This window comes from Protomyctophum parallelum (assembly GCF_964188405.1).
Source record: "Protomyctophum parallelum genome assembly, chromosome: 7".
NCBI lineage: Eukaryota > Metazoa > Chordata > Actinopteri > Myctophiformes > Myctophidae > Protomyctophum > Protomyctophum parallelum.
In genome coordinates this window covers 49,031,913-49,046,912 of record NC_139705.1, presented here as the reverse complement: position 1 = coordinate 49,046,912, position 15,000 = coordinate 49,031,913, and the positions used below count along the sequence as shown (strand labels likewise).

Genomic DNA, 15,000 nt, shown 5'->3' with positions numbered 1-15,000 from the left:
TTAGGTCTAACCTGATTGGCTGTCATGTGAAGTAGGTCTAACGTGATTGGCTGTCATGTGAATTAGGTCTAACGTGATTGGCTGTCATGTGAATTAGGTCTAACCTGATTGGCTGTCATGTGAAGTAGGTCTAACGTGATTGGCTGTCATGTGAATTAGGTCTAACCTGATTGGCCGTCATGAGGTCAGCCTGTAGTTTCTGGATGCGAATATGTAGAGACTTCAACTCCTCCTCTTTCCTCTGGTTTATCTCGTCTATCTTGGTCCTGCAGACAGACAGACAACACAAACACTATGTTAATTAATGACACTTATAAAATGGTGACTTGATGTAATCCATCTAATAATTTAGCGAGCGCTCGCCCACTGTCTATTTTGCTCGGTCGCCGTCTGTCTGTCCACTTCCGGGTCACCAGTGAAATGCATGTTGGGACGGACACAGATTGATACTGGGACACACTTTTCCGCGTAACAGACCCACACGGGGAAAACAACTCGGACCCTGATACTACTAGCTGAAAGCCTGGACACTGACTACGACAGGTTACAGCCCTGTCGTAGCCCAGTATTCATAATGTTATGATCATCCAACAGATATAAAAGTGCACAGGATTGTAACTGTTGCCAAGGCAATTCCCCGTCCGGGTGCACTTAAACCCTGTTGTTGTTAGACCATCTGTAAACAATTCCCCCCCTATCAGTAATGTGATCTATTACATTGCATTACCCACACTGAACATCATTTGCTGTTCATATATTCAGAAAGGGTAAGGACTAGTGTAAAATAACTTGAATAACTAACTCCACTAACATGAAATAACTGTGTAATCAGAATAACACCATTATAATTATAACAAAAAATTATAGATTACCTGCTGTCATTGTAGAGAGCCTCCTTCTCTCCCTGGAGACGAAGAAAACTGAAGAACAGAATTTCAAAATGTAACATCTAATAGAATAATTCACATTTAAAGGACAACTTAAGTTTTTTTCAACCAAGGTTCATGTTTTAGGTTATTTGCTGCTTTCTTTCGTTTTAACGATTTTAGCTATTTTTGACAGGGGGCCGGGGCATTCGAATATGGGGCTAAATATGTATTTTCTTACACAATTTTATAGCAATGTATTTTTAATGACATCTGGCCACAAAAGATCAACAGGATCTACTGAATGTGAGGGGGGGGGTACTATAGGGGGCTGCCATACAATAAATCGCTATAAAATGTTGTAAAAAAAAATACATATTTAGCCCCATGCTCGAATGCCCCCGCCCCCTGTCAAAAACAGCTAAAATCCCTAAAACGAAAGAAAGCAGCAAATGAAAAAAAAATAACACTCATCTTTTACTTTCTCTAATAACAACCTAAAACATGAACCTTACTATCTTTAGTATCAGAGACCACGGACAGGAAGTGAAAATCTGCTTTATATATTTATCATGCTACCAACCAATCACAGGTTGAGACAGGAACTCACCTTTCCTGCTTTCTCTTCAGTTTATCTGACAGCTAGAGCACACACACACACACACACACACACACACACACACACACACACACACACACACACACACACACACACACACACACACACACACACACACAAGGGTATAGCATTATATAATAAATAACCCGTTCTACTGTATCTTTGCTGTCGGGCACCTCAATGCGCCTCAACGCTGTATGCTCCACATTGCTAGTAGGTCGGCAAATGTTTTCCCGCCGCTGACATACAACAAAGTATAGGAAAAGTATACAATAGGCCAGGGCATTCATTCATGAAAAGTATATAAAAAGATGAAATATGGAGATGTAAATGTTTGTAAAAGCATAACGTTTGGCACGTATGTCCCCTGGGTTAGACATCCTAGACGCGGTGCCCAAAAAAAACACTTAAAACAGGAAGTTAATTATTGACACAAATTACACAATTGAAAATGGCCACCTGCAGTGTTGGCGATTGACTCAAAAAGCCTATAGAATCTCATAGAAGCATACATTTTGGCACATATGTCCCTTGGGCCATCCTAAGACATAGAAGCATACACTTTGGCACATATATCCACTGGGTCATCCTAAAACACCCAGAAGGGGTTCCCCAGATAATCTGAAACAGGAAGTGAGTTATTGACAAAATTGAAAATGGACGCCTACAGTGTTGACAGATGATGCCGATGACAAAAATCTCGTAAAAGCATGAAATGTGGTACAAAACAAATGTCCCCAGCCAACGCTTGTTTGACACATTTACATTTGGTCACATTTACAATATGAAATGGAAAACTAAAAAGGCTAATGACGTGACCCGTGTTCATTTGCTCACATTTAGAATACAATTGTTGTTGTTTTTTACCTTCATCACCTCCTCCTGTAGTTTACTGATCTCTGTCTGTTTGGAGGTCTGGAGAACATGAGAGACCAGTGAGATGGACATTTAAACTGACTGAGTGAGTGTGTGTGTGTGCGTGTGTGTGTGTGTGTGTGTGTGTGTGTGTGTGTGTGTGTGTGTGTGTGTGCGCGCGCTCTCACCTCTTATGGTGTGTAACTGTGTGTCTGTGTGTGTGCGTGCATACATGCATTTTCCTGTCCCTGAAACTGGTGGACAAATATTAACATTAACCAGTTTAATAGATTAGAAAAAGTCACAGGTGTTTAGTTAAGTTAGGGTATGGGTTAAGGAGAGGCGTGTACAGTATCTGTTAGTTAGTGTGCGTGGGCGCGTGCATGTGTGCGTGCGTTGCATGCGTGTGCGCGTGCATGCGTTGCATGCGTGTGTGCGTTGCGTGCGTTGCATACGTGCGTGCGTGCGTGCATTGCGTGCGTGCGTTGCGGTGCGTGCGTTGTGGTGCGTGCGTGCGTGCGTTGCGGTGCGTGCGTGCGTCCTCACCTCCATGCTGTGGAGCTGTTCCCGGAGCAGCCTCTTCTCCTCCTGCTCGGTGGTCAGTGACATCTCCAGCTGCTCGGTGGTCAGTGACATCTCCAGCTCTGGCCCAAAGCAGTGATTTAGTGGACAGAGAGCAGCCGACCAGCCTAGTGCTTCCTGCTTAGCTACAATCTTCTCTACAACGCGCTCCCTTGACCGGCCTAAAGGGGGCGCCGCACACAGCAGGAGGGGGGTTGGGGGGGGGGGCATTCCATTAGGCCACACACACAGTACAAGAGATGGTGACTTTGTTTTTGTTTTGTTTTCATCCGAGCTTAATGTTTGTGTAAGACGAAAATCTACACGAATAGCCGAATATACAGTAGGAGGGGCTAGCACCCCTCAAAAACAATCACTTACAGCTCCTTTAAGCATGAATCTGATCCGAGGTCAGCAGTCCAGACAGCTTGTAGGGTGTGTGTGCCCTGAGTCAGCTAGCTGCCCTATGCTTACTGCAGTTATACAAGCAGGCTGGGGATCAGCGCTTACGTCAACACATACTGTAATCATCATCAAACTAATTACACATGGTGGCATGTTCAGATCCATGAATATGAAGATGAATCTTCATGTTAAACTATGATAAAACCAATTACACTGTAGCAAGGTTAGGATCCATTCACCAAACACCAAGGTCAACATTTTGAGGAAATACAGACATGCTCTACTGACAAAGTGATTGTATACAGGATTACAGGTGCATCTAAAAAGACAACTGAGAATATTGTGGAAAACGAATATAAATATGTAAGGAATAAGACACAAATTAATCTAAGAAAACATAATTTCATATATATATATATATGGTGGAACAGGTGGAATCTTGAGACATTTTAAGATGCTGAATCTTCATGAACTGTATGACACAATGATCAAGATTAAAACAAAAGTTTAAGTTAAATATTTAACTTTATGTGTCATATTTCTGAGTGAATTTAATCACTTTCGGAATTACATTACGGGGGTGGGGGGTTCTCCAATATATTCAATGTTTTTAGATGCACTTATAATTCAAAATGATACAGTTTTCCCTCATAGTTTATCATGTGACTCATTACTTCGATCCCAGGCTGATGTGTAATAAAATCATGAACTGTGGTTGGTAGATTAGTCCAGTGGTTTTCAAGGAGGGTCTGGGGAACCCACAGGGGTCCTTATGGGGGTTTCAGAGGGTCCCCAAATAAATTATTATATAGTTAGGAACCAAATGGACAGGTCTAACTATAGTTCAGATTTCACAAAGGAACCAAACAGTCTCGTAAGGGTTATGGGGCTCTGCAGCTTAATGCAAACCAAAACGGGGGCACAACCACTGAATATCATTTAAATCTTGTCTAGTCTAGGAACCTCGTTGGTCTGTATAACAGAACATTGTGATGGTGTGGACAGGGTCTGCTGTCCTCAGTAAAGCAGGCAGTTTCCTCAAAATGTGGGTAAAATACTGCTGAATACCCTAGCCTTCCTATTCTGGGCAAGGCATAATAAGCAATGTGTAATAGGTATTGGTAAAAATAGCAAATATCTACAATAGGCAAGCTCACAATGCAAAGCAATGCGACGCGATGTGAACTTGTGTATGTGCTGCAGTGGTTCAACGTTTTCTGGATAATCTCAAAGCTGCCCGTGCATTTCAGAGCACATTATTTTAATAGATTTAGTACAGTTTGTTTCCTAAATGCCGCCCAGACATACCGCAGTGTGCTGAAGCCTCTGTTAGCCTAGCATGAAGCAAAGCTTTTGCAGCATTTAAACAAACATTCCTGTCTTTTCTGCATCTGATATTCAGTTTATGTAGCGTTAGGTTAGAGTCTAACAACAACTAGGTTCCGACCACAGAAACAGTTTTAGTATCAGTATCTCATGTTCAGACTGTCAACTGCTTCACTGTTAAGTGAATCAGGTGGATATAAAAGAGTAAGACCAGTGTTATAGAAACATATTTGAGGAGAGCGTACTCACCACTGAGATGGTTAGATTTCTGCTCCACGTTCGCTTCAGCCTGGAACACACACACATACATTTACAACTGTTTGTATGTGATCTCTGTGACGTACAAAGTGTTTCTATAGTGAGTTCTCTTCCTCACCTGTTCAGGTCTTTCATGGCGTCCCTCGGCGGCTGACTCCGCCCCTCCGGTGGTGACGTCAGAGACTCCGTTGGTGCCGGTTGGTCCGTCGGTCTCTGTGCCGGCGGCGGCGGCGTGGCCAACCGTATGTCTTTGCACCAGTTCCTGGTCACAGCGCTCCTGCAGGCCTGGAGGACATATCGTGATATCAATCAATCAATCATGGATTATTGGCAGATTATAAATGACAGATTCTTGCACCAAAAAGAGAAGACGGCAGGCAGGCTGCGGGCATCGAGATCACTGACGTGTAATTGGCAACGCTGGCATGGATGGCAGACTGGTGCTGCCAGCTCAAAGGGCATTCTCAGTGGACTGTACAAGGAGTCAAGGACCCTTACTTTTTACATCAACCTTTAATAATGAATTGCAATTTTATAGCACTTTTCCAAGTGCTCAAAGCGCTTCACGGTTCATTCATTCATACATTGGGAGGTGAAGCGGCGAACAGTCAACGCCAGCGTCCTCACTTCCCACATTGGTGGCGAGCTCACACCGACCGACTTGTTGGAGGCAATGTAGGGTTCAGTGTCTTGCCCAAGGACAGTTCGACATGTGGACAGGAGGAGCCGGGATTCGAACCGCCGACCCTGGGATCATTGGACGACCTGCTCTACCTCCTGAGCCACAGCCGCCCTGGGCAACCTTTAATCGATGGGAGCCAGTGGCACATGTATAATTATATGACACACACACACACACACACACACACACACACACAAACACACCTGCCATTTTCTTCTGGAGGGCAGAGTTTTCAGCTTGAAGGCGGAGCAATTCTCCATCCACATGGCTGGAGGCGGGCACAGGGGTGGGGCTACTTGCTGAAGCCGCTCCCCCTTCCTTCAGTCCCGTGTTCTCCTGTTCCAACTGTTCTATCTGAGTGCATAACTGGAACCAACCATAGAATATATGCAGATGTGTCAGACTATATATTAACTGGAAGAAACCATAGAATATATGCAGATGTGTCAGACTATATATTAACTGGAAGAAACCATAGAATATATGCAGATGTATCAGACTATATATTAACTGGAACAAACCATAGAATATGTGCAGATCTGTCAGACTATATATTAACTGGAACAAACCATAGAATATGTGCAGATCTGTCAGACTATATATTAACTGGAACAAACCATAGAATATGTGCAGATCTGTCAGACTATATATTAACTGGAACAAACCATAGAATATGTGCAGATCTGTCAGACTATATATTAACTGGAACAAACCATAGAATATGTGCAGATCTGTCAGACTATATATTAACTGGAACCAACCATAGAATATGTGCAGATCTGTCAGACTATATATTAACTGGAACAAACCATAGAATATATGCAGATCTGTCAGACTATATATTAACTGGAACAAACCATAGAATATGTGCAGATCTGTCAGAAAATATATTACGTTATACATTCATACATGTATACATACATACATGTTCCAACTGTTCTATCTGAGTGCATAACTGGAACCAACCATAGAATATATGCAGATCTGTCAGACTATATATTATTATTAACTGGAACAAACCATAGAATATGTGCAGATCTGTCGGACTATATATTAACTGGAACAAACCATGGGTTATACAATGTCAAGAGTTAATTCAACACTGAAGATTTGACATTTTAGATTTTGGTCTCAAGAGATACAAATGAAATCGTGTCAAATTAGGGGTCCTTGAAATAACAAGTGAAAAAGTTGATAATCCCTACATTCTATGATAATATAATTGAACAGCGACAGTGTACGACTGTACGTACCTTGGAGAGTTCCTGCATCAGAGTGCTGTTCTGTAACCTGAAGTCATCTTCCTGGCTGTGGAGTTTACTCTGTAGCATCTCATTTTCAGTCAGCAAGGCCTCCACCTCCTGCCCGTATAATCAATTCATACATTTAGACCCGAGTTAAAAACATCTACTTTGAAAGAATATATATATATATTCAAAGATTTGCGCCACATTTTTATGATTTTTCAAAAATAGCAGACCTACAAGCTCATAGCGCGCCACTCGGTGGCGTGCTATGAACTTGTAGATTTGCTATTTTTCAATAGCTAAATTATAACATAATGTTTAAAACACCAATAGGGGTTCCTGCCCAAAAACGAAATCAACCCGCTCAAGAGTAAAAGTATTGGTAAACATCTGCATCAGTTAACTTACAAGAAGTCTACACAATTAGAGAATGTAGAAGAATTGTTATTTTAATCAACTTTTGCCTGTTATCTCTCCTGTGGCACCACATCAATACAGGATTACAACACACACTATACATTATCATTATTAATTATTATTAATTATCCAACAAAAACCAATGGTGGTCTGTGGCTCAAATGACTAATAAATAATGGCACCTTGATATGAAAAGGGTTAAAAACCACTGGTTTATGACAATGAAAGCAGTGAAATGCACATCAACATCATGACAGTGTGCCTTTAACAGCTTCCAGCCAGCAGAGGGTACTGTTTACTAAATAAAGCTAAATGGTAACACACTCACCTGAGCTTTCTTACTCTTATTCAGTGCCTGCAGACAGAAAACATTCCAATAGTCAAATTAATTAATATGTACATTAATACATGAATACATTAATATGTAGTAATAAACCTAATTATTATGTTCTTATGTGTTCCAAACCTTCTGCGCTTTGACAAAGTCTCTTTCGAGAATAATATTCTTCTGGCGAACGGCATTGAGCTCTGGAGGACACATACAAAAGCTTTGTAGACACAGACATAACTGATATATGGTGTATAAAACGGTAACTATTACTACATAATAAATTAGTAATACTTTAATAAAAGGAGGTACCTGCTGTATTCTTCCTCAGGTCATCAGACAGCTGGTAATTCTGTGTTCGTAACTCTAACAGCTGGGCCTGGAGAGAGAGAGAGAGAGAGAGAGAGAGAGAGAGAGAGAGAGACAGAGACAGAGACAGACACAGACACAGAGACAGACAGACACTTTGTGTTACTATGTGCGGACATTAACACTTTAGGATGACATATTATACTTAGACCCGAAAAATAGCAACAAGCTCCCATCTTCTAGATCGGACATTATTCTGTGAACGACACTTGGTACACAACTAAGTATAAATCAGGTTCAACTCTAATTCCAACCACTAAACCCAACCTCAATCCACAGATCTATTATTTTCTCTCTTTTTTTTTACTTTGACCCCTTAAAACTGGGAAAGCATCTGTGTAATTTTAGATTTTAGCATTGGCTATAATAAAATAGCAGATCTACAAGCTTGTGCATCTGCTATTTTTTTTTAAGAACCTTGAAATCGTCAAATTATTTTGAAGTTTGAGAACTACTGATTTACATGTAGAAGGCCTCAGGCCTTACATGACGTGCCCAAAATGGGATAATTAGTGTTTCATTTCATTCAATTATTGATTAGTGATTATTTGTCATAATTGACTATATCAATTTCTTTCACATAAACAAAAGCAGAAACTAAGACTAGTGACATAAAATGAAAATGTAATGAATTCTACTCTAATTGTATAATTCAAAGACAGACAAAGAGACAGAGCGAGTCTCATCCAGAGGACATTCACACCAGCAGTCAGTGTCAGGTGTCTTTCTCAAGTAGACACCAACTCTCAGATCAGTTACATATCAATGCTGTGGTCTCTAACGTTCATGTCCTGCTGGGATATGAACCCAGGACGTGAATACATGTCTGCCTCTCTTTAAAGAGGGAATCCCTGCTTGGCCAGGGGGTGACAGACCATAGCTGAATATTGTTTAGTGAGCTCGCCTGGGAGGGCAAAGCTCCCAGGTTCATTTCAAGGCCTCGAGGTGTCTCCGAGCAAAACACTTCACCCCAGGCCCTAACTGCTCCCCGAGTGCTACAACCAAAGTCTGCTGACTCTGTAGCTCCCAGTAGTTAATAGGATCGGTGAAATGCAGGACACATTTTACGTACGCGCAAATATACAGTAACAAAAAAAACACCCCAAGGAGTGGGGACCTAAAAAAGTATTATAAATGCGGAGACAGACACCAGTGTCTATACATGTCTCAATGGAAGGGTAGAGAGACAACCTTCGAGTCCATGCTCGCACCCTTTCGTGAGAGCCTGGCTGAGTTGGTTAAAAACAGTACCAGTATCTATTATATGGACATGGTTCAAGTTTATAAAGTAAGAGCGATAATAATGTGGAAATGATGTCTGACAAAAGTGGTTGCTAGGGGTGGTACGTAACACAAGTTCATCACCTCAAACCAAAACACATTCTGGAATATGAGGAAAGCAAAAACAAAATCCATCCAATGCAATTTTTTCCAAAATGTGCAGCAGGGCTGAAACCATCATTGAAACGATTCATTCTAGTCTACTTTTTCAATTTGTAATTTGTAATAATTGAAAAGTGCATAAAAATAAATAATAATAATAATCATCTATATCCATATGAGCGAATTGGTTAACCACCTATTTGTATACTATATTTGCGCAATAGTAAGATTATTAATCAATTAGTTTATTAAATTATGGAATATCCATTATTTGTTATACTTGATTCAATCTAAGTGCACCCCTTAACATGTGTAAAAGAAAAGAGAAATGGCCACTGCCCGCCCCAGGCTAACCATTGCCTACTCCTCACTTCCTCATCCAGAGAATGATTGAATAGAAGACCATATTCCAGGTCCTTAAAGCTGATAAGAAAACCCTGAACCTGGCACAAACATGGCAAGAGAGAGCATTTACTATTTATTTTGTAATCAGTGAGCAAGAAAGACCCTCAGCCCCCTCCCTGACTGACTAACTGCATAGAAATGATTGATTATTTAGGATGTTGACTCTGTTGAGGCAAACAGAAATGTATTACACATGAGCTCATGGGAGAAGTACAGTACATGAAACACTCAGGTGGATATTTCTCTGGGGACTGCAGGGAACAGAGCATAGCAATATACAAAGATAAGAGAGGGGAGAGCATGTGTCAAAGGACCAAGCTGTACAGTAAATACGGTACAAGGCTTGAACCATGGCATTGTGATTCTGTAATATCCAGATTGAACATTATTGTAAGGTCAAGACAAGGAGATAACAACATACTGTCACATGTTTTCACAGACATGATAAAGGACATGAATCCACAATCCAGTGCCATCCTCCAGTATATAAAAGGGATATTTCCAAAAAATGTAGACGATAAATTGACATTTTTAAGTGGTGCAACTACTACGTTTTGTGTGTGCCTGGCTGGCTGTGTCTGAGCCTTTGGTTGTCACTGTTGTGCAGCCTAACACACACACACATATTAACTGTATATATGTTGATTTCAGGTGTAACTGTACAGTACAGTACAGTAGAGCGACCCCCTGGGGACCCCCACACGGTAACCCTGTCATTTCTCAACAGTTTCGGACGCGGGGTGGCTCGCCGGAACCGGCCCGGCCCCCTGGGCGCGTCCCTGGGGGTCTGGATATTCCGGGGACCCCCACAAGGTAACTCTGTCATTTCTCGACCGTTTCGGACGTGGGGCGGCTCACCAGAACCGGGCCGGCACCCTGGGCGCGTTCCCGGGGACCCCCCGGGGACCCCCACACGGAGTTGCACCACTTACTTCACACGGGTGTGATTTTTCTTTTTTAACCGAATCTATGCCAGACCCTTTCTCTGAGAAGAGGCAGGCAGAGAAAGTCCTGGATGGACAACATCAAGGAATGGACAGCAGCTTCCAGACCCTGCTACGCTGCTTAAAAACAATTAAAATAAGAACTACTAAAGTTGAGATCAAGAGCTACCTCCTACAGGCACTGAGGTCAGGCCTAAATGGGTTAAGTGCAACCTCTGTAATGGTGTAATAAACTCAGTTCACCCAGTTCACTCCCTTTCAGTCTCATATCTAAACAGAATTCTTGATTATGGCCAGCACCCTCCATTTAGATATACTTACACACCATAAAATACACATGTGTAATGCTTTTATCAGAAACACATGACAAACACAGCTTTCCTACTGTCTGTCTCTCTCTCTCCTACACAGTCTCCCTCTCAGCTTTCCTATTGTCTGTCTCTGTTTCAGCTTTCCTACTGTCTGTCTCTCTCCTACACTGTCTCCCACTCAGCTGTCCTACCGTCTGTCTCTCCTACACAGTCTCCCTCTCAGCTGTCCTACTGTCTGTCTCTCTCCCTCTCAGCTTTCCTACTGTCTGTCTCTCTCCTACACAGTCTCCCTCTCAGCTTTCCTACTTTCTGTCTCTCCTACACTGTCTCCCTCTCAGCTGTATTGTCTGTCTCCCCTACAGTCTCCCTCTCAGCTGTCCTACTGTCTGTCTCTCTCCTACACTGTCTCCCTCTCAGCTTTCCTACTGTCTGTCTCTCCTACACAGTCTCCCTCTCAGCTGTCCTACTGTCTGTCTCTCTCCTACACTGTCTCCCTCTCAGCTTTCCTACTGTCTGTCTCTCACTCTCTCCTACACAGTCTCCCTCTCAGCTTTCCTACTGTCTGTCTCTCCTACACAGTCTCCCTCTCAGCTGTCCTACTGTCTCCCTCTCCTACACTGTCTCCCTCTCAGCTTTCCTACTGTCTGTCTCTCTCCTACACAGTCTCCCTCTCAGCTTTCCTATTGTCTGTCTCTCTCCTACACAGTCTCCCTCTCAGCTTTCCTACTGTCTGTCTCTCTCCTACACAGTCTCCCTCTCAGCTGTCCTACCGTCTGTCTCTCCTACACAGTCTCCCTCTCAGCTGTCCTACTGTCTCCCTCTCCTACACTGTCTCCCTCTCAGCTTTCCTACTGTCTGTCTCTCTCCTACAGTCTCCCTCTCAGCTTTCCTACTGTCTGTCTCTCTCCTACACAGTCTCCCTCTCAGCTTTCCTACTGTCTGTCTCTCTCCTACACAGTCTCCCTCTCAGCTTTCCTACTGTCTGTCTCTCCTACACTGTCTCCCTCTCAGCTGTCCTACTGTCTGTCTCTCTCCTACACTGTCTGTCTCTCAGCTGTCATACTGTCTGTCTCCCCTACACTGTCTCCCTCTCAGCTGTCCTACTGTCTGTCTCTCTCCTACACTGTCTGTCTCTCAGCTGTCATACTGTCTGTCTCCCCTACACTGTCTCCCTCTCAGCTTTCCTACTGTCTGTCTCTCCTACACAGTCTCCCTCTCAGCTGTCCTACTGTCTCCCTCTCCTACACTGTCTCCCTCTCAGCTTTCCTACTGTCTGTCTCTCTCCTACACAGTCTCCCTCTCAGCTTTCCTACTGTCTGTCTCTCTCCTACACTGTCTCCCTCTCAGCTGTCCTACTGTCTGTCTGTCTCCTACACTGTCTGTCTCTCAGTTGTCATACTGTCTGTCTCCCCTACACTGTCTCCCTCTCAGCTTTCCTACTGTCTTTTCTACCAAAATATAATTGCATTGTATTGTACTGATGAATTGAGTACAATGGACCACCCAGGGAGTTTTGTGTTATCCTTTTAAGTGTTTTAGCATAACCACTGTACTACATGTACTAATTAAAAAAAAAGAATGGAATTCAATCAATCAATCTCTACCACTGTCATTGGACTAATGTGGGTTTTGTCAACAGTTTGATTAATTAAAGTGTCCAAACAAACACATAGGAAACTCACCATATTTACACAGCGGCCATTTTAGTATTTTACCAGTTTACCATTATCAGTTAATGAAATAATGCCACCCGCCCGCAGCAAAACGGCCAATGTGTGTATATAGTCAATACTCAATAGCCTGTCAGGTAACAGGGGTCACACAGGTTCTCAATGTGCAGTGTGGGGACAAGCCGTTCTGCGCCTAAAACTCTGAGAGCGTACAGTACAGATGGAACCAAATGGACCATTATAGGTCCATTTGGGTCCATCTGTAGTTCTGTACACTCTCTGAGTTAAAGTAATGCCTATGATTTTACAGTGTGTACATCGGGGGTCCCAGAGATAAAATAATAATACCAAATGGGGGTCCATGGATGGAATAATCATGCATATCACAGTCACACACTGGGGGGAGTCCTAGAAATGAAAAGGCTAATCTCTGACTCAATTCATTTCTGTTCTATTCTGTCTGTTGCCAAACACACAATAGAGACTATAGTTGTCTGTATACGATGAACTTGTATTCTATGAAGAGCAGAAGACACTGCGTGTGTGCGTGCGGCCGTGCGTGCATGTACGCTGTGTGTGTATGTGTGTGTGTGTGTGTGTGTGTGTGTCCTTGCCAGACCCCATGACTGACATTAGGTCTGGTCCCATGGAAGCTACTGTACAAGCTAGCAAGCGGGAAGACTGTACACCTCATTCTCTGTCTGTCTGTCTGTCTGTTTATTTATTGTCTTAAAGACCTCACTCACAAAAAAGGTTAATATTATTATAGCATCACACACAGCAGATAGTGGGAGGTGCCTCAGGCTCAACTGTCAGTGTCAGATGACAAGACAAACTGAAGGCGTGAGACACCAGAGTGAGAGACTGTGTGTTTGTGTATAAACAACAGACAGTTCAAAGGTGTCTGTCTCTCTCCTCCTTCAGTCATGCTAGCTACAGTACCGACTACCGAGCCACTTTCCATTAGCCTCCATCCAGCTAGCAGCAGGCTAACGCTCTGCCTGCTTTAACTTAACACGACGGCCAGTCGGTCACACACACATGTGTTGACATCATACACATCATGACATAAACATATTAAAATAAACAATTAAACCAAAAACAAACGCTAGTATAGCTCTCGTGCTAAAACGGTGCACCGTTACGAGGCTATAACGTCACACACACAGCACGGTTCGGGAAGCCAGTCAGTCCACCAAAAGAATGACGTCACTTCATCACCAGAAATATAATGTTGACGCGGTTCGCGTGGGGGGGGGGGGTTAAAAAAAATAACGTTTTCGGTTGAAATGACGTCATTTAGTTTTCTGGAAGGCGAAACAATAATAATGATGGCTCGAGCGAAGAAGTCACGAGCCTTATTATAGCCTGCCCTGCTGTTAGCAGGATGGACAGACATGGTGATGGTTTGAGGACATGGAGGACATGAAGGAGACATTATATATAATATATATAACATATCTATTACCTGCATGCGGTGGAACTCCTCCTCGGACAGAGCCTGGGACATCATGGACATGTTGTTGTGTTTTATTCACAGCATTAGGAGGTTTAAATGTTGACCTGCCGCTGCAGGACAGACTGGGATGAAATGACAGCACAACACAGCCCTGTGTGTGACGCGCTGAGCCCTTCCGCTCCGCACCGTCACAATAAAAGCTCCTCACCGTGAGCTCGAATGAAAACAGTGCTTCTTGGGTTTTCCTGGAAGTGGACTTCCCATTTCTTATTTTCACAATTTATAATTATATTTATTTTTCATACATATTACTACATATTATTATTATTAGGCTATTATTATTATTATTATTATTATTATTGTTTATTTTAAGATTTTCTATTGCACAACAAAGCATAAAATAGGGTTAATTGAATTCAATTTAAAGGGGCTTCATTGACAAACCAAGAGCGAAATATAAAATAATAAATTTATAATATTTGTATACATACAAATTTTCATACGTGTTTTGGCATATGCCTAATATACATTTGTAAACAGAGCTGTGTGCGTCCATAATAATAATACATTTTAGTGGTTAAATTAACGAAAAAGTATGTCTTCTGAGTCTGAGTACTGTAGAAATTCACAGATGATTGACAGACTCCCCGCATCTCTCTCTCTCTCTCTCTCTCTCTCTCTCTCTCTCTCGTATTAATTTACTGGTAACGCGGAAACAAACAGTCAGTCAATTGCCAGAGAGCCCAGAGGTCGCTAGGAAATTGTTGGTTCCATTCAGAGCTTTGATGGAGAACCTACCGTCATTGCTTCAACAGCTGCGCTCTTCAACCAGAGATCCTGCGGCTCTGGAGAGTCTCTCTGCAGAGTACAAGGTGACTATTAGACAGTGATAGGC

The 15,000-nt window shown here is 42.5% G+C and overlaps 2 protein-coding genes across 2 annotated transcripts in view; one reads left to right on the top strand and one right to left on the bottom strand.

The window, feature by feature from the left end:
* gripap1 (GRIP1 associated protein 1) overlaps nt 1-14,245 on the bottom strand; it is a 50,606-nt gene extending 36,361 nt beyond the window's left edge. Inside the window, exons 1-13 of the mRNA XM_083769508.1 lie at nt 14,115-14,245; nt 7,877-7,943; nt 7,703-7,764; nt 7,565-7,591; nt 6,826-6,933; nt 5,776-5,938; nt 5,009-5,175; nt 4,882-4,921; nt 2,887-3,083; nt 2,353-2,400; nt 1,477-1,508; nt 873-920; nt 167-266 (exon numbers count right to left, since the gene is read on the bottom strand). Coding sequence (XP_083625634.1) covers nt 167-266; nt 873-920; nt 1,477-1,508; nt 2,353-2,400; nt 2,887-3,083; nt 4,882-4,921; nt 5,009-5,175; nt 5,776-5,938; nt 6,826-6,933; nt 7,565-7,591; nt 7,703-7,764; nt 7,877-7,943; nt 14,115-14,165 — 1,110 coding nt within the window. The 5' untranslated portion in view covers nt 14,166-14,245. The remainder of the gene's footprint in view (nt 1-166; nt 267-872; nt 921-1,476; nt 1,509-2,352; nt 2,401-2,886; nt 3,084-4,881; nt 4,922-5,008; nt 5,176-5,775; nt 5,939-6,825; nt 6,934-7,564; nt 7,592-7,702; nt 7,765-7,876; nt 7,944-14,114) is intronic.
* A 645-nt stretch (nt 14,246-14,890) lies between these two features.
* Nucleotides 14,891-15,000, top strand: part of plxna3 (plexin A3) — a gene marked incomplete at its 5' end in the record, with an annotated part of 133,992 nt that continues 133,882 nt past the window's right edge. Inside the window, one exon of the mRNA XM_083769880.1 lies at nt 14,891-14,977. Within this exon, the coding sequence (XP_083626006.1) occupies nt 14,891-14,977 (87 nt within the window). The remainder of the gene's footprint in view (nt 14,978-15,000) is intronic.